The 24,702-nt window shown below is 49.9% G+C and overlaps 2 protein-coding genes across 15 annotated transcripts in view; one reads left to right on the top strand and one right to left on the bottom strand.

Moving 5' to 3' along the window:
• Positions 1-6,731, top strand: part of AKT3 (AKT serine/threonine kinase 3) — a 362,334-nt gene extending 355,603 nt beyond the window's left edge. For all 6 annotated transcript variants that reach the window (XM_050771497.1, XM_050771487.1, XM_050771516.1 and 3 more), the window contains one exon: positions 1,169-6,731. In XM_050771497.1, the coding sequence (XP_050627454.1) occupies positions 1,169-1,254 (86 nt within the window). In that variant the 3' untranslated portion in view covers positions 1,255-6,731. The remainder of the gene's footprint in view (positions 1-1,168) is intronic.
• The window catches only part of SDCCAG8 (SHH signaling and ciliogenesis regulator SDCCAG8), a 248,663-nt gene continuing 230,326 nt past the window's right edge, over positions 6,366-24,702 (bottom strand). For 4 of the 9 annotated variants that reach the window (XM_050771385.1, XM_050771413.1, XM_050771444.1 and 1 more), the window contains 2 exons: positions 17,342-17,468; positions 12,091-16,445 (listed from right to left, as the gene is read on the bottom strand). In XM_050771385.1, the coding sequence (XP_050627342.1) occupies positions 16,299-16,445; positions 17,342-17,468 (274 nt within the window). In that variant the 3' untranslated portion in view covers positions 12,091-16,298. Of the gene's footprint in view, positions 6,700-12,090; positions 16,446-17,341; positions 17,469-24,702 lie in introns of those variants that run through there. The other 5 variants (XM_050771396.1, XM_050771428.1, XM_050771419.1 and 2 more) reach the window with 4 other exon arrangements.

The following is a 24,702-nucleotide window of genomic DNA, read 5'->3' as shown; positions in this document are numbered from 1 at the left end:
ACAGAGTCAGAGCCTCAGTGCAGTGGGATCTGGCCTATATGCTTTCTTTGTTTACACCCACGTCCAGCTGATGCTCCCTGGAGAGGTTAGAATATTTTAAAAAAAAATTGGTAATGTACTTCCTATATGGGTTTGAGGAAACTGAATTATTTTGCTTGAAGAGAAAAGGGTTGAGTATTGGAAAGATTCACTGATTTCCATGGCAGGACAGCATATAATTAAGCTTAGAGGAGAGCACGGGGGATTTAAAGTGGAGCACCTCCCCCAGGAGACTGTGAGTCCAGGGGGTCCTTGGGAACTTTGTTCAGAGTTCTGCGGTCCATGGGCCTGATGGGTGCTCAGCCCAGAGCAGATGTGTGGGAGTGCATGTTGACTGAGTGGCTGACCGTGTGGCCACATATCAGGAAGATCTTCCGACAGCACAGGACTGTCATCACAGGACACTTATGAGAAGAGGGTGCTGATCATCTGTGATCTTTGAAATAGAGAAAACCAGGAAAGCTGAGAGGAGGAACACTGTGATTGTAAGCGGCCTGTTTTGATGCCTTCCAAGTCTCTTCGGTTGTTTCCTGATGAGCCAGGCCTCAGACGCTGACATCTTTCCCTCTTTTTCTTTCACTTAGCCCCTTCATGCTAAAGTTTTCACATAGGGCAATTGGGAAAGGTGAGTTAAGCCAGATGTTAGATGTTGAATAACATTTCATAGGAAGCTTTATTTTACAATTGCACTTAAAGCCTCACAAAGAAAAAATACAAGCACTTGAAGACATTTGATGATGGATTCTGTACAGACTTTGGATGCTGTGGCTTTCACTGACTTGCAATTTTGATATATGTGGTTACATGAAATGAAAGGTTACTGAAGACTGCTCCTTCTTAAACACTCTGTTTTCTTCAATACCATTGTTTTCACTGTTTCATTGAGTTGAGTCTTGAAATTTTGATGTCTTAGAGATGATTCTACAGTATTATTTCTTCATAGACTATGTATTTATGAAAATCAGATGATTTTGGAAGTGTAATCACTGTATAGCTTATCGATAAAAAAAGTTTATAGGAGCTATTGCCTCTGTTCATCTTTCCTATGTTCAGAGTTTACAAAACATAGACCAGAGATAATGTTGCAAAAAATAAATGTAAAATTAAAATAGCTGTTTCCTGCCCACAGATGATGAGGATGGTATGGACTGCATGGACAATGAGAGGCGGCCGCATTTCCCTCAGTTTTCCTACTCTGCAAGTGGACGAGAATAAGTCTCTTTCATTCTGCTACTTCACTGTCATCTTCAATTTATTACTGAAAATGATTCCTGGACATCACCAGTCCTAGCTCTTACACATAGCAGGGGCACCTTCCGACATCCCAGACCAGCCAAGGGTCTTCACCCCTCGCCACCTTTCACCCTCATGAAAACACACATACACGCAAATACACTCCAGTTTTTGTTTTTGCATGAAATTGTATCTCAGTCTAAGGTCTCATGCTGTTGCTGCTACTGTCTTACTATTATAGCAACTTTCAGAAGTAATTTTCCAGCCTTTGGAAGTCATGAGCCCACCATTGTTCATTTGTGCACCAATTGTCATCTTTTGATCTTTGAGTTTTTCCCTCAGTGAAGGCTAAATGAGATACACTGATTCTAGGTACATTTTTTAACTTTCTAGAAGAGAAAATCTAACTAGACTAAGAAGATATAGTTTATCAATTCAGAACAAGCAATTGTGGAAGGGTGGTGGCGTGCATATGTAAAGCACATCAGATCCATGCGTGAAGTAGGTATATATCACTAAGCTGTGGCTGGAATTGATTAGGAAGCATTTGGTAGAAGGACTGAACAACTGTTGGGATATATAGATATATATATATATATTTTTAAATTCCTGGTGGATACTGTAGAAGAAGCCCATATCACATGTGGATGTCGAGACTCCCGGGCAATCATGAGCCAGTGAACACTGTTCTACCAAGAAACGAAGGCACATGCACAGCCAAGGTCACTTACAGGGTCTTATGAAACAGTTTGCGCCAGAGAGCATCTTTCCCCCGTGCTTGGAAACCTTTTTTCCTTCTTGACATTTATCACCTCTGATGGCTGAAGAATGTAGACAGGTATAATGATACTGCTTTTCACCAAAATTTGTACACCAAGGTAAACAGGTGTTTGCCTTATTTAATTTTTTACTTTCAGTTCTACGTGAATTAGCTTTTTCTCAGATGTTAAAACTTTGAATGTCCTTTTATGATTTTGTTTATATTGCAGTAGTATTTATTTTTTAGTGATGAGAATTGTATGTCATGTCAGCAAACGCAGCTCCAACCTATATAAAATAGACTTACTGCAGTTTCTTTTGACCCATGTGCAAGGATTGTACACGCTGATGAGAATCATGCACTTTTTCTCCTCTGTTAAAAAACGATAAGGCTCTGAAATGGAATATATTGGTTAGAATTTGGCTTTGGGAGAAGAGATGCTGTCATTTAACCCCTTGGTACTGAAAATGAGAAAATCCCCAACTATCCATGCCAAGGGGTTAATGAAACAAATAGCTGTTGACGTTTGCTCATTGAAGAATTGAAACATTATGATGACCTGGCAACAAAAAGTAATGAAGAAAATTGAGACCTGAGTGATGATAAGAAATGATCTTTACATGGCAAAATGAACACATCTTGAGGATATAGGAAGTGGGCAGTGAAGGCTAAGAACCTGGTGTGTTTCTTGGGATCATGGTACATTTATCACTGAATTAAGCCATCAGGGAAAAAACAACAAAAAAAGAGAACACCTCCAGCTTTTCTTTTTCTGTATATACTCATGTCCCCAGATTCCAACATTTCTCACTGAAAGGGGGCATGTATGCAAACCTCATCTTTCTCCTTCATTAATGATGATCTTCAGATTAAACCCTTTGGTGCTAGGAGCTGACGATTTCCAAAGCAGCCTATGAAGTCCTAGGGGCTGGGGCCATTCTTGCGGCAAGCAGAAGGCCACCCACTCCGTGGAGTGATCATGGAAATGGATTTTAGTTAAACTCTCTGACAGCTCCCAAATGGAAGACGACAGCGTGATGCAGTATTATGATTGCGTTGTATGAAAGAGCAAGTGACTTTCTAAGTAGGATGAATCATATTCATATGCAGATGTCTTAGCCTCTTGACGCTGGAAGTGTGGATTTATAGCTATGAAACCACTGCTGGCAGTGGGTGGGCCACTGGGACTGACGGGGGTTAAAGGGCATTTTACTAAGGCAGCTAAGACATATTCAGACATCAATGTTATCCTTATTTTTCATATTTCTACCTGAGTGAAGTTCATCCTTAGTATTGAGTAGGAAGTTACAGTAAATGGTAGTTCATTCTTACTTACACACAGTTAATTTTTTTTTCACTTGGAATTATGTTGAATGTTTCATTTTGACAAAAAAGTAGACTAGAAGGTATGTTCTTTAAGTTGTCTTGCATCCATTATATAAGAAAGAAACAGGTGAGAGGAGGAGCAGAAAGCTGAGACTGGCTGATGTTCAGAGCACTCACTCCTCTGGAGGGAAAGCATGGCGCCGTACACTAAGCACATAGCTTTGTGTTGTTTTGGTTTTTTCCCCCAGATCTTAAAGTGATTCCCGTGACCTTGGCCAAGGACACTTGCTAAAGTGTAATGACTGGCACTGACATTGCCCCAGTCGGGCCACTCCTCACACTGGCTCTCAGTCCCCAGCCACGCCTGGGGCTCAGTCACTTCCATTCCAGCCTCTGAGACTCCACTGGGGTCACACAAGGTGTCTTCTTGGCTTTGATTTTGAGAATCCCCTATTTTCACTTCCAGATCTGTCAGCTGCCATGGAGGAATAATAGAAAACCAGAAATGTGTGTACAGGGAGATTTCTAAAACTTCCCTTGTGTCGCCCATAGTTGTAGTTTTGGGTTCTGGCAGGTGGAACACCCTGAAACCTGGAATCATTCTGTGAGAATACAGTTCATACTTTGCAGACTCCAGCCCATACTAACTGTCATGAAGCTTGACTTCTTGTCGTAATGCAGCCATCTTGGAGGAAATTGGCCATTTCTGCTTGGATTGTTGGCAGGGTCACGCTCAGCTTTGCTTTCTACACTAATTACATAGCATTATTCAAGTATTGTTTTCCATTTCCCATCCCTGATTTCCAGCTTCTTCAAGCTGACTGTTCTTGCAGGGGCCACTTGCTTCTCCTAGAGGACAAAAGTAAGGGCCTTCCTTACTAACTGCAGGGTCTCTATATTACACCTCAACGTACACACTTTGCTGCTACTGTTTGTACTGTCCACAGTAGAATTTCCTCATCTTGCTCCTGGTAGTGCATTACAGGCAAGCATGAAATGTAAAGTATTTATTTAAATAAAAAGAAAACCTCTAAATTGGTAATTGAATTACCTCCCTGTAGCTTTATAGTTTGTGACATTTCTTGACCTTGCTAGTTCTTTCATTAGATCTGTGCAAGATCTAGTCATCTGGTTAAGGATTTTAAGCAGATGCAACTATAAACCCAAGAAACTGTATTACTCTTACTGTTGGTCATACTAAAACTGTCTATTTCCTTAAGTATATGGCCCACGAGGATGTGAAATAACTAGGAGAAACTGTTTTTGTACACTGTACATCCTTAGTATTTTTACACGTATATGATAGGGATGAACATGATTTTCCTTCGTGCAGACAGCTTAAATAAAGCACTATGTCAATCTGCTACTTCTCTGTTTATTGTTGTTGGATGTGGTTCTATAATCCCCCCAAATTAAATCTTCTTTAATGAAAACAGATTTTTAATAGCCCCAGCTGGTATTAACCTACCTTGTATAAAATGTGACAGGAAAATATACAAATTCCTTGTAGCTCCCACACACATAGGGGATCATTTTTACTTCAGTGGAATGGTGGTAGTGCGGTTACGCAAACTTTGATGAAGGGCTGCTTCCGAGGGGAGACGCTGACTCTCAGCACTGGATTTAGGACGGATGTTCTGTGAAGCCAGGGATGGAGGAGGTCTCAGACCTTGGAGACATTCAGACCCTCATCATCTCTACAACACATGGTTTGGACCCAGAATCTGAAGGAATGTAGCTTGTCATTAATGTCTTCCTGATAATGTACTGCTCTGCATACTTCTTCTTAGAGTGTATTTCTAACACGTCATGGCAAATTAACAAACTTCGACACGGGTGATGTAGATGGGTAGGACGGCTGGACTGCAGTCTGACTTCACGTTGAATCATTCTGGATGGGGCCTTTTTCTGATTTTACCTCATAAAGCTACTATTGTAGAAACTTGGCTTTGCTCCTGTGATGAAGCCAGACAGAGGAATGGCTTTTGGGACCAGAGTGAGTCAAGCGCGTATGTGTACGTCACACAGCCAAATTTGAGAGCATTCTCACATGTGCTCTTCTCTCAAAACCACTGGGGTTGACAGATCCAGGAGGCTAAAATAAAGTGACCTCTATAATTCTTTAAAGGTGCTATTTTTAGAATATTGTATAATTTATTCACAGTATATCTAAAACAGAATTAAGGACAATTAAAATATCTTATGTGACAGCCTTTATGTCTAGCACATTTGATGAAAAACTTCTGAATCTGAATAGAAGTTCTACTGTTTCAGGCTTGAGCCTTTTACACGCTCAAGAGATTCGAATGGTCTGTGTGTGTAGATCATGCCACCGCCTCCAAAGCCTAGTCCACACCACTTCTGAGAGGCAAGGCTGAGCGTGTGGTGACATCCGCTCTGTGTTGAGATGGGGATGAGGATGACGGCTCGCTGGCCAAGCAGGGTAGCCGAAGGTCAGGGACCTGTCCCAACTGCAGCCTTGCCTTTAGTGTTTGTCATTCCCAGATACAACACAGTATGTCCAGTGTCCATTTTTATTACTTTAAAGCATTTGAGGGCTTAACTATGTATAGTAGAAATACTATTTTAGACAAATAATTATCTGTGTACAGATATTTGATATACTCTAAGTAAATTTTCTAATTTCACTAAGTACGTTTTTAGGCTCCTCTCAAATACTGCATATTGAAGAAAAAAAATCTGACACCACCGAGCCAAAGATGCTTTTTTGTCTGTTTTCGTTGTTTAACAGAATGGAAAGAGTAATGCATAGTGCTTCCTGGTGTCTCCTGATTGATTGATTGTACACAAATTAGGACAATAAATAAAATGGAGTCTGATGGGACATTGATTAAAGGTGAAGGATGATATATAGATCATGAAAAGAAAAATGAATGGCAGGAAAAAATGTTTGGTCCTTAATATACTTTGGCCTAGTTAAAATATGTGCCTTTTTGGTGTGTTTTGTTCATCACTACAAGATAAAAAGGAAACATTACAACTCAAGTCTTTAAAAAGTTCATTTATTGAAAATCATATGTATAACCTAGCATACGAATGAGCAGATTGAAACACGTAACTTCAAGCCATTTCTGAAAACATACACCAGGAGCTCTGCTCATCTGGAGTCAGACTCCAGCTCCAGCCCGGCTGCGTGCAGGGATGGCGCACGTGCTGAGGAGGACCAGCCCCTACAGGCTGAGGCGGTGTCACCCGGGGAAGGTCGTGGTGCGTTGTGGCATATTCAGTCTAAATCAGATGAATGTAAATATCTCTTTGTAAATCATTTATTTCACTCTGTTCCATCCAGGTCAGCAATCAGATTGTGGCATGCTGGGTAACTGGAAAAAATAATAAAAAGTAAGTTTCAATAGCTCATGTTCTTCAATGTGATTTGTCTTCTCATTTGCTGGTTTAGTCACCTTTTATGATGAAAACTGTTGGAGAAAAAAAACCTGTTGCTAAAAAGGTGGAAATTATATGAAAAGTTTGTGCCTCATCTTGTCCACATCAAAGCCCTTGTCACATACGAAATAAGGTTAACTGGTTTAATGGGTTAAATTTGAAAACAACCTAGACTACAGACACTCGTGCCTCTTAAATAAGGACAGGCTGGTGTTAGGACATGGCCAGAGAGCCATCTCTTCTCTCCAGGAAAGGACACATTGATTTGTGCCAGAATCTGTTTACTGAAAATTTTTCAGACCTTACAGCAGGTAATTCTAGAAGAAAAACAGGGTGTAGGCCAAGTGCCCCTAAGAAATTCCTCCTGAAACAAAACAAGCTGAAACATCTCCAGATTTATAGCTGCAAATGATTTATTGTCACATATAAAAAGTATTTTCACATGGAAACCTCGAACCTCCCATGTGTTGGAAGAGGGGACTGGGTGTACTGAGGTCTCTTAGTTTTACACAGATACAAATGTTCCGAAGCTGCTTCATGCGAATTGGGTTGGGGGAGAATCGCAAGTTCAGAAAGTATTGAATACTGTTCCTGGCCTCTGCTGCCATGGCTGCCCAAATTAGTTTAAACTACATCAGGAACTAGAGTCAGAAGCCACTGGAAATGGTTCTGTTCCACACAACATGGCTGGAGTTTCTGCTCTGCACTGTGTGGGAAGGTGACTGGGCCACAGTCCTCGCCCTCTAGAGCGTAAAGTCCAGGGAAAGCCAAGACGGTGTTTTCCAAATCCCGGTTTCCGCATCAGTTACACTGGCACGCACTGCAGGGCCAGGCGCCCAATCTGGTCCCTCCGTAGTTAGGAACCATCTGCCAAAAAGAGAAGTGGGCCTGCTCCTCCCCAGTGAGGATTTTCCAAGCTAGACTCCAAGGGAGGACTCTGTCAACCTACTTTAAGCCGTCATTATGTGGGGATTTCCAAGACAGGACAATGAGTGAAACCGAATCTGCATTCAAGAGAAATATATGAACATCAGCCCGTTGCCTTTTACAAGAAATGAGAAAAAGTAATGTTTCCATTTCAAGTAGATTTCCCAGTGTGTGAGAGGCCCTGAGGACAGCTTTTTCTTGAACAGGTCTGTGAGTAGTGGGGGGGTCTCAGCAGGGTAGTTAGAGTAGCTGGGGGGCCTGGCCTCGGGCTGAATGCAGGTGGGGCTCTGGCAGGAGGCCTCACTCCTCCTGGTAAACCTGCCATCCGATGCGCACAGCCCTCGCAGCCTGTGGAGCCAGGTGAACTAGTTCCTGGGCCCACAGGGTGCCTTGTTCTCCAGGCCCTTTCTGAGTGGCCCATGGGGAGTCCACCCCGTGCGCTATGCCCTAGAGCCCTGCCATTGCAGAGGGGACTCCCTTCTATCCTCAGTGCGATACTCACAGCAGAGACTGCCACCAATGCAATCTGATCGTCAGACACATGGTTTGCACCAAGCTGACCTGCCTTCCAGGCCAGCGGATCGAACTGACCCAGCACAGTCCTGCTAAATGACTGGTTTGAATGGCCCTCCACCCCTGCTCCATGGACTGGCCACGTAGGGCAGGTGGCCTGGTGGCCTCGCTCCTGACACAGTGGCTTCCTAACCTTAGAAATGCTAGGATGACTCTGAATACAAAAAGGGTAAGCATAAATCCCAACAGATAACACTTCAAAAGACAAACAGCCCAACTCTCAGCTTAGCACTATGGCTTACACCTGTAATCCCAGCACTTTGGGAGGCTGAGGCAATAGGATCGCTTGAGTCCAGGAGTTGGAGACCAGCCTGGGCAACAGAGCAAGACCTCATCTCTACAGAAAAATTGTAAAAATTAGCCACGTGTGGTGGTGCACACCTGTAGTCCCAGGGACTCAAAAGGCTGATGCAGGAGGATTGCTGTAGCCCAGAACTCAAGGCTGCAGTGAGCTATGATCATGCCACCGCACTGCAGCCTGGGTGACAAAGCGTGACCGTGTCTCTTAAAAAAAAAAATGAAAAAAAATTGAATTTTGGGTAGAAAACACACCCCCCCACACACAATACAGAACAGGCATGAAAACCTGAAATAAAAGTAAAACGTGTTGCGGAATTTTCTGATAAGCTCCAGGAAATAGGCAATTCTCATGGTGAGTCTACATAATGCCTATGGGCTCCCAGGCCACCTAGCAATTTGTCAGTATCGGAGCTGTTCGCTGCTGGCACTCAGGTGACCTCCTCATTCCGTGGGCCTGCACGGGAGTGACACAGATGTGCGGGCCTCACCAGGAACTAATAGAAGTCAGCCTGATTCCTTCCTGCGGCAGAGCGGCCGTGACCGTCTGCATGGGCTTTGAATTTCGTGCGGCTCAGGTGAGAAGCTCTCTACCCATCCCCGCTTTCACACTGTCAAACTCACCGTCCGCTGCGCAAGCCCCCGTGCCCGCAGCCGTGCCTGGCCCATGGAGAGCGTTCAGTCAGCACTGGGGGGCTGGATAATCTATCCTAGGAGCTCACCGTTTTGTCGCCTCCGTTTGCTGACTCTTCGGTACCACACACTCCTCTGACCCTGCAGCGTGTCCCGAGACAGAAGTCGTAGTTACTGCCCACATCTGGCTTATCTGCCGTTAGGGATATCCATGATGCTTATTTCCAGAAGGTCCTGTCATCAGCACTGCAGTGGCCGTGGCCTCGCCGTCCAGGAAAGCAGCGCGTGCGTATGCCAGCGGGACCTGAGCCCTCAGCCAGTGTCTCCCATCCTTCTGCCCCTTCCATTTGTCATCATGGCCCTGCTGTGGCCCTCCTGTGGCTGCCCCGCAGCACACTGGCCACGGCTCCCCTGCCGTGCTGTCCACAGGTGGCGGAAATGCACCCCCAGCTGCGGGCACACAGCTGCTAACCCATTTTCTTTGTTCTCGTTTTAGTCTTCTCTCCACAAACCCTGCCTCGTTCGTTTCTGAAGTTTGTTAAGTTCTGAGTGTAAGAAATGAGTTGCTCTGGGTGACCTGAACTGTTCCCCGGGCAACCACGCTGTGGGGTCCAGCCAGCCTTTTCTGCTGCTTTGTTCCCAAGCCAGCCAGAGAGGCCAGAAGTGGCAGCCCGGGGAGATGGTGGCACCCCTCGCCCCTGCTCACGGGAGACCTGCCCGGGCTTCCCACTTCATTCTCTCTGTGGGTGGCTCTAGCCAGCCCTTCTGAAGGTAACATCCCCTCCCCCCCGCTATCTGCTCTGTCACTGGCGTGCTGCCTCTGTTTGGCCAAGTCAAAACATGGTCCTGGTTCCTTGTGTGTCTGGCAATAAAGCATCCATTTGTAACTGGAGAGGGCAGACCCCTCCCCCATCTCCATCTGGGGCATTTCAAAGCTGGCCCTGAGTTGACAGAGCTCCAGGGCAGCCCCTGCCTCGCTTGGTGGCTCGCCTCCCGCCTCCGCCTCGTGTTCTGGGCGCCAGAGCTAGGGCTCGGCAGCTGTTCCAGCCAGGCCCGGCTCCGCCCGCACCCGCTCGGGTACCTGCCCCCATCCACACATCCTGTGGCCTGAGAAGAAGTTCATTTCCCTGCCCAGCCACTTCCCAATTCCATTCACTTCATTTCTCTGAGCCTTATTTTTCTATGTACAAAATGGTTATTTATCTCAAATGGCCCTTTCAAGCCCACAATGATCTCAGCACTAATCCTGCTGGTTTCATAACCATCCATGCTGGGCTCTGGGTGATATCAGGCACTTCCTTTTAAAGAGAAGCTGGTTCTTTTTTTTCTCTGCCAGAAATCAAGTGACATGGAAGCTAACACATGTCTCTGAGGCGACGCAGAGCTGAGATTCGAACCCAGGCAGTTTGACCTCAAAGTCCAGACTCCCATGCAGGACTCTCCCGCTTGCTCTAGCAGATGAGGGGGAGCCAGTTTGATGTCTACGGAATTAACCTGCCAAATTGGGCAGGAAACCTGGATGAAATAAGCCACGTGAGCTCTGGCTTGCCACCAGTGCAGTGAGGAGGTGCCCTCAGCATGCTGGGCAGAACGTTGTGGAAGCACAGCCTTCGAGCAGGACCGCCCACCTGTTAGAAGGGAGTATTCCTCTACAGAGCTGAGGGGCGGCCGGCCACCTTCAGGCCCCCGCGGCCCTGCTGTCCCCAGCACAGTGACTGAGGTTCTCGCTGAGGGCCTCATCCCCTCCAGGTCAGGCCTGTCCAGGAACCTTGCTCTGTCAGCTGCAGAGCAGGGCAGGAGCTCATGGTTAAAGCCATCCCAGGGCAGCGGCCACTCTTCCCTCCTGGCTGCCCAGCTGGGCCTCTGACAACAGCAGCCACACGGCAGTCAGAGTTCAAAGCCCTCCTTCCACTGCAGGCTTTGGCTTTGCTGCTTCTGGGCTCTGAGAAAGGAATGGGGCCGTAGAAACCAGAGAAATGGTAAGGCAGCCACAGAGAAGGCCGCCTTGCAGACACGAAGTGGGACTTCCATAAGACAGCATCTCTAGCTGGACTTGAGGGGGAGAGGGAGGCCCCAGCACACGGGAGGCTGGGGTGGAGGTCCTGGCTCTGAGGTGCCGCTCGCCTCCCCAGGGTGCACCCAAGCCCAGGGGTTCCTTCCTAACCATGGGGTCTGAGTTTGTCATCTTCCAGCTTTCTCAAGTCCCCTGAGTCATCAGAACTTCCTCTCCACACAGGCAGGTCTGTGTTTTATATGAACCATGTTTCCATGGTAAATAGATTTTAAGAATTCCCAAAGGACAGACAGTGTCACCAACAGCAGAGAGTGGAGCCTCTGGCTGCCTCATGTTTGAAAGTGTTAAAAATAAAGACAACACTGACATTTGGGGTTGTAATGTGACGGAATTACAGTCTTTTAAAGGCAAGAACCACTGATCTACACTACATGTAATATTCAGTGTTTTGTTCACTTGTCTAATTGGATTAAAATATTTAGCTCCCTTTAAAATCTTGATTGTGAATTTATATTGCAAAATGTAATGTCTGACTCAGGAAGCAATAAGTAGAGCAAATGTATCTGAAGGAATATAAAATTCAATGCACTTTTCTCCCATGATTCTCATTCTGAAAGTACTCTCTCTTGGACAAAGTGAACTGCTAACGGAAGAGCAAGTCTGGCTAAAATGAAGCCCTGCGCGCTTTTCAGTATTAGACACAGGGTGCTCAGTCAAAAAAACACGAAGTTTGACTCTCTGCTGCTGGAGGTGTTTGGGGAAGTTTCGCCGAAGGTCGCGAGATGCTCATGTTAGACACGCAGCACCCGGGGCCTCGTGTCATTCTTTAAACACACTCAGGCAGCAGGGAGTTAATGACATTTTAGCTGCATATGTTCAAGTTTATTTAAAAAAATATGCAAGTCACTTTGGTTGACAGTGTCTTGTACACAGTTTTGAAAGAATCAGGGCAAACTTTAACAGAGTCAGTTTTTATTTGAAAAATATTTTCTGGGAATGTATCAGTGTTTATTTTTGAGACTGACAATTCGGGTGAAAATCAGGATAAAAACAAAAAAACAACAATTTGGTTGAAATCAAATTGTTTGTTTTCATCTATTTAGAATTCTTTCCAAAAAATCTTGGTTCAGGAGGAGGCTTTTTAATTTATTTTATTCAGTGTATTTGCTGTTCTATTCAAGCACCATCTGTCTTACAGGTAGCTAACTTTGTGGTAGCTCCTAAGTCAGCTGGGCGAGGCCCCCAGGGCTCCTGGAAGGACCACAGTAAATTAAGTGACACCTCCAAGGCCTAACATGGGCAGCCTACAGCAGCTCTGCCTTGCAGGCAGGCCTCCCCAGCAGGGAGTGTTGGTCCCCTAGAGCTGTCACTTTTCTAGAGCCTCCCTTCTCCCTTTGCTTGCAGTCGCAATGGGCCTTTCCTCCTTCATCATCTTCTGGGTCTCTGCGTCCCCTGCTTGTTTTCGGCTCTCTTCTATGAGTCCTTTGGTATAATGAGATAATGTCGATGATCTTGAATATAATCACATATGGCTGCTGGATCCATGCACAAGTTTAAATCAAATTAGAAAGTAAATTCACTGCCAAGAATGCTTAAAAGTCATAGGGCCAACTGATTAACCACTGACAAGTCAGTTTCCGACTCTGTTTTCTAAACTGTAAGTGATTCATATGAGGGGACTAAAAGGGAATCACTCCCCAGACTGAACACTGCAGACAGAACCAAACAGCCTACTTAGGATACGACGGCCATCAGAAAATGCAAGTCAGCTGAGACCGTATTCATTACCAAATAAGCACGCAGACACAGAAAATCAGCTTGATGGTTGAGACCATCCTCTAAGTGGACAGATAATTTCTGTTTTCCCCTCTCCCAGATGCCATTCTCCCCAAGACTCCTATTTCCTCACCAGCCGGCTCCAACCTTCCTAGCCAGATGTTAGAGCCCCCGGCGCTAGGTTGCAGACCCCTGACCCTGCTCCAAGCTGTCAGGCCCTGCCCAAACTCCCCCAGGACCCACTGACCTCACCCCGAATCCCCTCCCTCCCGGCCCCCACCAAGGTTTCAGCCTCCCCCAGCCAGGGCCGCCTCTCAACAAGAGGTGAGAGTGTGACTACCCAGTTTCAAACAAAACACAGGCCAGAGTGTGTCCCTGGAGGCCCTGACCCTCTCGCAATAGAGTGCGGGGAACTGCGTCTAGGCAAAGCTGGCCAAATGCTTCAATGTCTGTTCTCCACAAGGAGAAGAGCGAGCCATTTCATGACATTGAAAAGCCATTTTCTTGAAGTTGTTTCCCCCGGGTGAGGCAGGAGATCAATGATGCCATTATTTGTAGTCACCCAAAACTAAGAACAAGCCAAGAGGCCGGGCACAGTGGCTCACGCCTGTAATGCCAGCACTTTGGGAGGCAAAGGGGGGCAGATCACCTGAGGTCAGGAGTTCAAGACCAGCCTGGCCAACATGGAGAAACCCAGTATTTACTAAAAACACAAAATTAGCCTGGTGTGGTGGTGGGCGCCTGTAATCCCAGCTACTTGAGAGGATGAGGCAGGAGAATCGCTTGAACCCAGGAGGCGGAGGTTGCAGTGAGCCAAGACCATGCCATTGCACTCCAGCCTGGGTTACAAGAACAAAACTCATCTCAAAAGAAACACAGCCGGGCGCAGTGGCTCACACCTGTAATCCCAGCCCTTTAAAAGGAGGCTGAGGTGGGCGGATCATCTGAGGTCAGGAGTTCGAGACCAGTCTGGCCAACACGGTGACACTCTGTTTCTACTAAAAATACCAAAAAATTAGCTGGGCATGGTGGTGGGTGCCTGTAAACCCAACTACTTGGGAGCCTGAGGCAGGAGAATCACTTGAACCTGGGAGGCAGAGGTTGTAGTGAGCAGAGATAGCACCACTGTACTCCAGTCCAGTCTAGGTGACGGAGCGAGACTCCATCTCAAAAAACAAAACAAAACAAAGCACAAGCCAAGCCATGAGCCGAGAGCTGTAGCCAGTGGCCTGAGCCCTGCCCACCGCAGACGGCCCCAGGGAGGGGAGCGGGAAGGGTGGCAGGTCTCGTGGCCAAAAGCATCCATGTGGCAGATACCACTACCAGGGGCTCCCTCTGCCAGCCATGTCGTTTTGAGTGTTTCAGAATTCAAGCAGAAACAAGTTAGAATAATGAAGCCTGCTAACAGGCTAGACACTTGCTGTCAGAGGCCACAGGCCAGCCTGAGCCCCACCACCAGGGGCAGCAGGGCTCAGGACCCAGGACAGGGAGTGAAGGAAAGGGATGGACTTTGCTTTGGAACCGCTGCCCGACCCATTCTCTTCTGAGTATTAAGTGGACAGAGATGTTTAGAGTTAGACATGCAAAATTAAGTTAAGCTTAACTTATCCAGGCTGAGAAAATGGAAGCCTTTAGTTAAACCATCTCTAACCCGGACATGAGGACAGCTCTACCCTCAGCTGCCCAGGATCTGGACCTGCAGGCCACTCCAGGAACACAGACAGGCTGGCTGAGCACTCCAGAGCCCGCAGGCGGCACCTCCTCCAAAATACCTGCTTGAACCTACAGCAGCCTTGCTTACATCACGGCTCAGCAGAAGCCTCACTCACAAGCTGGTTCCGTGACAAAAAGGCATTGCAGGGGCTGAAGCCCACTGACAGCCCCTACCTAGAGGTGAAGGCCAGGCTCAGCCAGAAAAAGCGGGCTCTGGGTTTAGATATTCCGCAGAGCGCTTCCAAACCTGGATCCCTGCCTCCTCTCTGACCACTAGTATTTGCAACTGAAAGCCAACATTCCCTCTACCAAATTTCTTTTGTCATGTTCATATTAAAATAACTCCAAGTGTAATATTTGAATCTGAAAGGCCGCTTTAGAGATGAGCCAGATGGGCCAGTATCAGATAGCACAGGATGGGCAAATCATTGCTGTTGCTTCAGGCAAAAGAAGAAAGACCTGCTAGTTTTTCTGAGGATTTTTTGAGGTTCGGGGTTTTTTTAATGCATTTTGTGAAAATTTTGCAACTCACTTGGCATAACCAGATTTTTAAAGCCCTGGAAGAGGCTTCTAAGCATCGGTGATCCATGTTAAGATCTAAGTGTGCTGTAAAGCAGGCAGATGGGGAGTTAAAAGGCAAAGCCCACGTTCTCCTGACCTAGTCCAGAGCCCAAAGGAAGCTGCCCGTGTGCTTCAGCTTCCATGGAAGACTCCCCACAACCTGAGGTCTGACCGAGCTCTTGGCTTTAGAGGCCAAAGATTCATGCATGCCAGGAGTCACGGTCCCTCCCTCCTATGTGGCAAGAGCCTAGTCACCTGCCAGGAGACCTAGTGGCCCCAGTGGCCCTGACCTTTGGCTAGCCAGGCCTAAAGCAGATGCCGCTGGGGCCCTCCCTGGGGACCTGCCCACAGGGCTGGGTTCTGAGCTGGGTCTGGTGGAGGATGAGGGGGTCATCCTGAAAGCAGAGGACAGGGGAGTGGCGCTGGTCCTACGGCTGCTGCTCTGCAGGCCTCTGCCTTCCCTGAACCTCTCCCAGGACCCTCTGAAGATGAGGGAGAAAGGAAACACCCTCACATGTCCAGCCTGTGTGCCCCAGGGCCTGTGGGGCATCCCGCCTGCACTCAGCACACCCATAGCCGGTGAAGCCAGGCGTGCACCATGCCCACTGTGCAGAGGAGAAACTGAGGCTGGAAAAAGGCTTAAGTTACTTGTCCGAAGCGGGGGTGGAGGCTTCAGCACAGTGACACAGACTGGAATAATTCTCTGTTCTTTCCAGCTCCAAACACTTCGAAGGTTTTCAAAATGTAGTGTCCTCCAGAATCACCCCACCAGCTTGGCGAAATTCGGGTTCCAGGACCCTGCCGTGGAGCGCGCCGGGTGAGGCCTCGCCTCCTAGCTTAGCAGTGGCAGTGCGGCTGTGGCTAGGACTTTGAGCAGCCTGCTCCCGCCACGGTCCCGGTGAGCAGTCCCGGGACTGCATGGGGACACAGAGGCGTTTCCACCTCCAGGCCTTAGCTCCCTGGCGCCTGGCTGTGCTCATTTACTGCCTGTGAACACATGTTTTGCAGAGGGATTTTGGGCTGAGTGGGAAAAGTCAGTACTTACAGGTTCCTTGAGCACAGGGTCATTTTGTAAGGAGAATGAGACTCCTCTTCGTTTCCATTTCCAGATGCATTTTTCCTATTCATCACTCCAAGCGTGTATTGCCTGAAGTCCCCAGGGCACTCACAGAGCACCTGGGTGCAATCCTAATGAAAGGCGGAGGCCTTGGTCAGCCCAGGACCGCCTCATTATCCTAACAAACTGCTTGATGGGGCAAAATGCACAGCCTCTCTAACAGGCAGAGAAGCGATTTAGAAAACAAGAGGTTTCATACCGCGTTCAGAACTCACCGGACACTTTCCTTCCTCCCTTTTCCCTGCTGGTGGCCCTGGATCTCACCTGAATGGGGAAAGCCTGGGCTGTGGAGTCAGGCTCAGGTTCCATTTGTGGTGTCCCTACCTACCAGCTGTAATGCTTGTCTGGGCCTTGGTTTCCCTATCTAAAACATGGAGACAATAATGTCAGCACCGCCGGGTTGTTCAAGGGTAAAGGGAATTAATGCATGCTGTGTGACACTGCCGGGTGCTCTGCAAGCACTCCAGATAGTAGCCCAGTAATCAGCTAATTTAGGACAAGATGCCTGCATTCCATTCAAGACGACTTTGCTAATTGAGAACACCTCTTTCCTCAACCAATTCAAACCATACACGACCTTCAGAGGCAGCTCAAGGCCACCCTCCTCCAAAAAGCCAGTTCTGCCGGCCACGGCCGTCCTCCCGCTTCTCCCTGCTCTCGCACCCTCCGCGGCCTGCACAGCGCAGCTTGGCACTTGGTGTGGTTCGTTCATTCGCGGGCCTGGGTCTGTTCACCTGACAGACTTTAACCCCCTCACCAGGACGGGCGCATGGCTCCGCTTCTCTGGGTCCTGCACTGCCCAGCACAGTCGTCAGGACCTCCCTCCCAGCTCACTGCTAACCGATGTGATCCGTGGGAAAGCCGGCCTGTTGAGCTGCATAAAAGGCCCACCTGTAGACTCCCGCGTGTTCTTAGGTGGGCTGAGCCCGCCCAAGGACTCCCACCTGCGCCGCCTTCTGCACAGTACCTGGGTCCGCAGCCGGTCCACCTCTTCCGACAGGCTCTGCCTTTCCAGGAGAAGCTGGTTCTGCTTGTTGAGGAGCTGCACCAGCTGCTGGGCTGTGGCCTGGCTGTGCTTATCCAGCTGCCTTAGCCTGAAGAAAAATCCACCGCAGAATTAAAGAGGGATAACGTCAGCCTTTCAACAGGCCCAGGGGCTGTGTGTATCTGAGGGAAGCCCCTGCTAGGGAACCATAAGCAGGACGCCCAAGGTGACCCTGAGGTGCCAGGCTCCGGCTAGCAGTGGGCCCTTGGTAAGCACTGTGTGAAGGTAACATTCTAGCAAATGTGCGTGGGAACTGGGAGCCATCTCAGTACACTATCAATTAGAAAACACGCAGATAAGTGGGGTAACTAGAAGAAAAAAGGAAACTTTGAACTAACAAGTACAGGTCAAAGATGAGGGCCCAACTGCCGCCATTGCTCAGCTGCAGAGGTCTCTGGCAGGCTGAGCGGCCGCCCCGGCTGGGGACGTGGGTGAGGGCCGTGGAAACACTGAAGTGAGGGTTTTCCATTATTAATCACTCAGTCAATCACGAGCTCCGGCATCGCTGACCAGATGTCTTTAAAGATCCTAAATTTGTCATTCTGCTGATGGGCGCTCCTCTCCAGACGTGCTAATTCACTCAGACCATTATCCTCATCTGTCCACAGTCGGCTTCCTACAGCCAGCAGCACACTCGCTCACGGAACTGCTGGCTTTGGATTAAACTGGGAATTGAACGACGACCCAGAGTGTTCTGGAAAGCAGCGAGATGTGTGGCCTGCCTCACGCCCTCACCCGTCAAAAGCACCAGCAGCCACGTTAACTCGGAGTCGCACAAGGAAAAGGCCATTAAAGCTCAAGGTGCATTTCAAACTCCAGGCCCATGAGCCGAAGACCTCGGGGGCCGTTCTGCGGACACCGGCCTCTGGCTGCCCTCAGTTCGGCTTCTCCTGGGGCTCCGAGCACAACCAAACACTGACACGGCCACATGTTTGGGCCTTGGGATAGGTTCCTTCACAGAAAAGGCCGCACATGCGGGCACAGGAACCACTGCCCTCTGGGAAACCCGGCGATGGTGGCACCTTCCTCCCGCGCAGCGCTGCTCGGCCCACGCCCTCCCATTTCCCCACGGCTACTCCGGCCCTGCCCCACCGCCCTTCTCAGCCTCCGCTGGGCTGGGCTGGAGGCTTTGGTCAAGGGGCCCGAGCCCCCAGCCCTGGCCCTTCCCCAGAACGCACCGGGACTCCCCGTTTTCAGCCATGCCCAGCGTTGCCCGGTCTGTGGGGCGCCCTACCTGTGCCGGGGAGGCGGGGGCGGCAGTCTAGGCCCCAGCCCGGGCAGAGCCGGCACTGCGCATGCTCCCAGGAAGCCCCGCCCCCCAGGCTGGGCGCCTCCGAGTGGCCTCGCCCACGATCCGCACCACCGCCGCCCCTCCCTACCCCGCCAAGGGCCTCCTGCTGCCCGCAGGTTCTGGGGAAAGTGTAAGGACCCAGGGACGCCCTGGCGCCTCTTTCAAGCCTGGGCAACAGCCTAGCCCTGCCCTGCCTCCAGGATCAGGCTGGCCTCAACAGAACAGCAAAGATCTTCCATCCAAGTAGGAGTGTTTCCCTGTGTGTGTGACATACATACATGGTGATGCTCCAACACCCTACCCCATCCCATCCCATCCCATCCCATCCCATCCCATCCCACCTCATCCTACCCCATCCTTCCCTCTGATCTTGGAGGAAAAGTAGGTTTCCTTCTGGCGATACCTAAGGCCATAGCTGCTTTGGGAAGCCTCATCCGCCCCTACCCGTCCCCATCACGCTGGGGCTGAGGCAGCCTTTCCTGGGAGCTACTCTCAAAGCCACCGCCCTGGAGCAGATCACAGAAGCTCTCCTGCATGGCCCCGGGAGCCCGGGCTGTCCTTAGCAGCGAGTGGCCGGGAGAGAGGAGGACGTCCCGGGCCAGCGGGCTGGGGAACCTGCCTAGGCCGACCCTCTGACACAGGCAGGCGGCCACGATTCATCTGAGCACCTGCCCTGCTGTAGGGCCCAGGAGTGGGTCCCGTTGAAGAGACAGAGATGGTAACAGCTCTTTTCCTTGAGAAGCAGACAATCCGATGCTTCGTATTTAAATCAGCAGGTGAAATACATCACTAGCCCTTGAGCTCTAGAACCCTAAGGTGGCTTTTCCCCTCCGATGAAGGCCTACCTGTGGAGAGAGCCACTGGCTAAGAGCAACTGAGGTGGTAGCCCCGTGGCGTCCTGCTTGCTTGAAAATAATGGAACAGAAACGTGACAAATGACACCACGACATGACTGCATAGCAGGATCAAACAGGATGATGGTCCTTTGGACCAATGGGTTCGGTATGTGGTTTTGAACTCCTAAAAAGGGATGGCAGCCCATCCAGGGCAATGGGCAGGGCCAGAGCCGCTCTCACAGCATAAACGCCGGGCATGGCAGGCCACCCTGGCTCCACCTTCAGCGACGGGGGTTCTAGGCCGGTTCCGGCCTAGACCTTCCTCCTATGGAGCCCTCAGAACCTGGAGGAGGCTTAGTCCAGAGTGCTTTGCAACCTGGGGCCCTGGGAAAGCTATAGAGATTACTGGGGTGGGGAGGAGGAAGGAGACACCACCCAGACCCGCTGAATCAAGTGCCTGGGTGTGAGCCCCGCAGGACAGCAGGGGACCAGCTGACCAGGTTTCCACAGAAGCACCCCTGCTGTGAGGAGTGAGATCCCTGAGGAGGGACAGCCCTCCCTTCACAGCTAAGAGCTGAGGATGGATTCCCATTGACTCCATTTTTAAACCAACTTGAAGACTCCCTATATTACAAATACTGGGAAAAGAGTTTTTTTTTTTTGGAGACAGAGGTGTGCTCTTGTTGCCCAGTCTGGAGTACAATGGCACGATCTCGGCTCACTGCAACCTCCTCCTGGGTTCAAGCAATTCCCCTGTCTCAGTGTCCCCAGTAGCTGAGACTACAGAAATCCACCACCACGCTCAGCTAATTTTGTATTTTTAGTAGAGATGGGGTTTCTTCATGTTGGTCAGGCTGGTCTTGAACTCCCTCGCCTCGGCCTCCCAAAGTGCTGGGATTACAGGCGTGAGCCACCGCACCCGGCTCGAGACTTTTTTTTTTTTTTTTTTTTTTTTTTATGGAGTCTCACTCTGTCGCTCAGGCTGGGGTACAGTGGCTCAATCTTGGCTCACTGCAACCTATGCAGCCCTGGTTCAAGCGATTCTCCTGCCTTAGTCTCCCAAGTAGCTGGGATTATAGGCTCCTGCCACCGTGCCCAGCTAATTTTTGTATTTTTAGTAGAGACAGGGTTTCACCATCTTGGCCAGGCTGGTCTTGAACTCCTGACCTCGTGCTCCACCCACCTCAGCCTCCCTGAGTGCTGGGATTAAAGGTGTGAGCCACCGCACCGGGGGGAGATTTTTTTAAAGTTGTTTATTTTTGGAAGAGCCTCCAACCCTGCACAAACCAGCCTACCCCTCTGTTAATGGATGTCTCATTGCCGTCATTCAGAAGAGATTGCTTGGGGTGTCCTAGACACTTAGGCTCTCTTTTCTTTTCCATGGTGGTTACTGCTCTCTCATATTCGTGGTCCTGAGTTCACCTCTTCATCCACCCACAGTTTCAAATAGCACCTCTGATGACTGCTAACACCTACTGAGCCCCTGGGCTCACTGCGCCACAATGACCTATGTAAATTTAATTGATTAATCAATAAACTACCTATTACATTCAATAATTATCTTAATTAAAAGTTCACTACAGTCCTGGGAGGTACATGCTAGTATCATCCCCATTTGACAGATGAGAAAACAAGCTGAGATGTTGATTAACTTGCACAAAGTCACACAAGTAATCGGTAGAGCTTGGAGTCAAATCCAGCCAGTGCCCAGGTGTCCTTAACCATTGTTAATGGTGGTTAACTCACTTAATTCACTAAATGAACCAACCCTTGGTAAACACCTTGTTTTGTTTTGTTTTGAGATGGAGTCTGGCTCTGTCACCCAGGCTGGAGTGCAGTGGCATAATTTTGACTCACTGCAACCTCTGCCTCCTGGGTTCAAGCAATTCTCCTGCCTCAGTCTCCCAAGTAGCTGGGACAACAGGTGCATGCCACCACACCCGTTTAATTTTTATATTTTTAGTAGGGACGGGGGTTTCACTATGTTGGCCAGGCTGGTCTCGAACTCCTGACCTCATGATCCGCCCACTTCTGCCTCCCAAAGTGCTGGGATGGCAGGCATGAGCCACCGCACCCAGCCAACACCTCTTAAGGGTCAAGTACTAATTTAGGTCCTGGGAGTCCATCAAGAATGACAAATGCTCCCGGCTCTCGGACGGTTCCTGGCCAATGGAGGAGACTCACTTGTAAAAAAACATGCTCAACTCAAACAGGACACTGAGGCATGAAGAGAAATGGCCAATATTGCAGATGAGAAGCCTGGGCGGGCTTGCGCCTGCTTAGACGTGGCTCATCATCATCATATGCTGAGCACTTACTATGTCCGGCACTGGACTTACTGTTTGGCACTCACAATTCCATGAGGCAGGAACTAATTATTATGCCACTTTAAGGATGAGGAAACAGAGGCACAGGCAACATGAATTATTCATTCAAAGTCACTCAGCGGACAAGCTGGGATGGGAAAGGATGAGTGGGTGCTGTTCTGGCCAGGGCCAGGGGCGGGGCCTTCCCATGTGGGGCCGGCAGTGCAAAGGCCACTGCCTATCTGGAAACTGCAAGCTGTGCAGTGTGGCTGGACCAGAGGCTGCAGGCTGCTCAGAGGGAGGTGACGCTGGACTCTGTAGCCAAAAAAACAAGTATGGACTTCGTCCTGCAGGCAATGGCAGTGCCATTTACCAGACAGAGGATGGCAGGAGGGACCGGCCTGGAGTAGAAAAGAAGTTCTGGGGTCAGGGCGAGTCCGAGGTACCTGTGGAACACGCTCCCACCAGGCAGTTATGCAGCTTGGGGCTTAAGAAGGGCCGAGCTGGAGCTCTAGCGGAGTGGGCCAAACCTGCTGGGAGGTGAGGCCATGAACGCGGGGGCAAGATTTGCCTGGGAAGGGTTGGCACAGATTGTCAGTGTGGGGAGTTTGTTAAAAATGCAGATATCCGGCCCGCAAGACCCCCTGGCTGAGAAGCTCTTCTACAGTGAGAGGGCAGGGCTCGCCCCAGGATAGGGGTTTAGGAACCGCGGTATTCAAGGGCTGGCAGCGGACAGGAATCTGGCAAGACACTGAGAGTGGGATCCTGGAGGGAGGAAAACTGGGAGATGGAAGTCCAGGGAGGAGAGGGGTCAGGGCGGAGTGGCCGGTTTGTGGGAAATGCCACCTGGTGGCGAAGCGCCCTGCACAGGCTCCTGGCTGGGGCAGAAGCCAGATTTCAGGGGCTGGAAGAGAGAGGCTCTTCTGGTGAGGGGCTGGGCTGGCGGGGAGGTCGCAAGATGGGGTGCGGAGGGTGGGAGCCGCTGGGGAGGAGGCCCTGGAGGAGAGAGGGGCAATCTTCACGGCAGAGGACAGCGGACTTCCCGAGGGAGGAGGGCGCCTTAGGCAGAAGATTGAGACCCTCCCCCCGAGGCAAGAGTGGAGGCAGGAGCAGGGGCGGGTCGAGGAGGGCGCTCCTGCTCAGCAGGCTCCAGGATCCCCCACGTAGCGGGCACCACTGTTTGCTGAGAAAGGGGACGAGGCAGCGGGGTGGCAGCGGGGAAGCTGCTGCGGGGACCAGGGCGCCGGTGGGAGGCAGGGACAGCCGCCCAGCCCAGGGGGCGCGCTCCGAGGAAGACCCGGGCACCCGCCGCCTCCTCCCCCGGCTCTGCAGCCGCCGCCCCGTGCCCTCCACCTGCGACCTTCACCCCCATCACCATCGCCACGGGCCTGGAAACCTCTTTCAGCGTTCCAGTCTCAGAGCAACTGTCGCTTTGAGGGTGCAATTTCTTGTTCTGTGTTTCTTGGTTTTAGCCTTTTCTGCTAGGAGGCATTGTCATGAACAGGGCGAAGGGCTTTTGCCATCATGGGGTCTGCGGAGTGTGTTTAGGCACCAGCCCCCGCTGGCAGAAGCGCCCCGCGGCCTGCGAACCACACACCCTCCATGCGGCAGGAAACACAGAATTGCCAGAGCTCAACCCCTAATTCAGACCCTTCTTTCCCCCCGCCTTTATCTCATCTTTACAACAGGCAGGGATTGCATCCAGGGCCCCCAGGATGTGGCTGGTATCTTCACTGTGCTGTCATGTGAGCCCTGGGAGCTGTGGCCGGGCCCCATCAGGGGCAGGAAGCCGGTCCTCCTCCCAGGAAGCCCCCGTGCTCCCCGGCCCTTACAACACAGGGTAGGGCCCGCAGGTCCATGAGGAAGGACACTTGAGGGAGCCCGCACCCAGGCTAGTGTGGCCGTCTCAGGCACAGGGTCCATGTCCTTCAGGATCTGCAGATGTACAACTGCCACCCCTGCCTGGGCAGGACTGGGGACCCTGGTGGAGAAAAGCAGCTGCCCTATGCAGGGGTAGAATGGGCATCACGGGCTCCCCTTCCACATAAGGGCATCGCCAGGAATTTCGGGCGTGTCAGGGGCAGCAGTTACCATGGGAACAAACACGCCCAGGTTTCTAAAGGCAGATGCTGATGAAATCACAGGGGACTCATAAGTGTGCTGGGCCCAGACAGATCTCCATTGGTCCAACAGCGATCCTCTGAGCCACACCCTGCAAGCATGATCAGAACCAGCATTTAAAAAAATATGCAAGGCTTCAAGATAAGATGGAGCAAGTGGTGAAATACAAAACAACTTTATAGAGCTGAGTGGGCTGGGGAAAATATCTTATGCAAAACAGAAGCAGTGCAAGCTGCCAGCTCTGGTCCTATGCTTCAGACACTCATTTGCTATGAATACTGTGAAAGCAAGTGAATACATATATTTAAATTTTTTTATGTTGTATGTGATACATACAAAATATATGCAATGTATAAATAAGTTATGAGGTATAATAACCAAATGAACACTTGGGAACCTAGCACCAGCCCCACAGGGCCACTACCAATGGATTTCTTCTCCAGGCCAGCCCCTTCCTTCCCCAGAGGGGGCCCGTATCCTCATGCGTATATGTTTTTCAATGAGAGTTTTTTGCTTCACTGGACAATTCCCCCTAGGAGCTACCTACAGACTACAGTGGAAGGTTTTAGTTGTTGTTGTTGTTTTGGATTTTGTTTTGGTTTTGGTTTTGGTGGTAATGGTAAAATCTTTTGTTCTGAAATGTTTTCAGACCAGAGCCTCCTCCCTGTGGTCCCTCTGACTACAGCAAAGATTGTCCTTTCTCTTAGATAAGTGTTCTCAAAGTGCTTA

The sequence above is a fragment of the Macaca thibetana genome, chromosome 1, assembly GCF_024542745.1.
Source record: "Macaca thibetana thibetana isolate TM-01 chromosome 1, ASM2454274v1, whole genome shotgun sequence".
In the NCBI taxonomy this organism is placed as follows: domain Eukaryota; kingdom Metazoa; phylum Chordata; class Mammalia; order Primates; family Cercopithecidae; genus Macaca; species Macaca thibetana.
The sequence above is the reverse complement of the archived record's forward strand: the minus strand, read 5'-3'. Positions and strand labels throughout refer to the sequence as shown.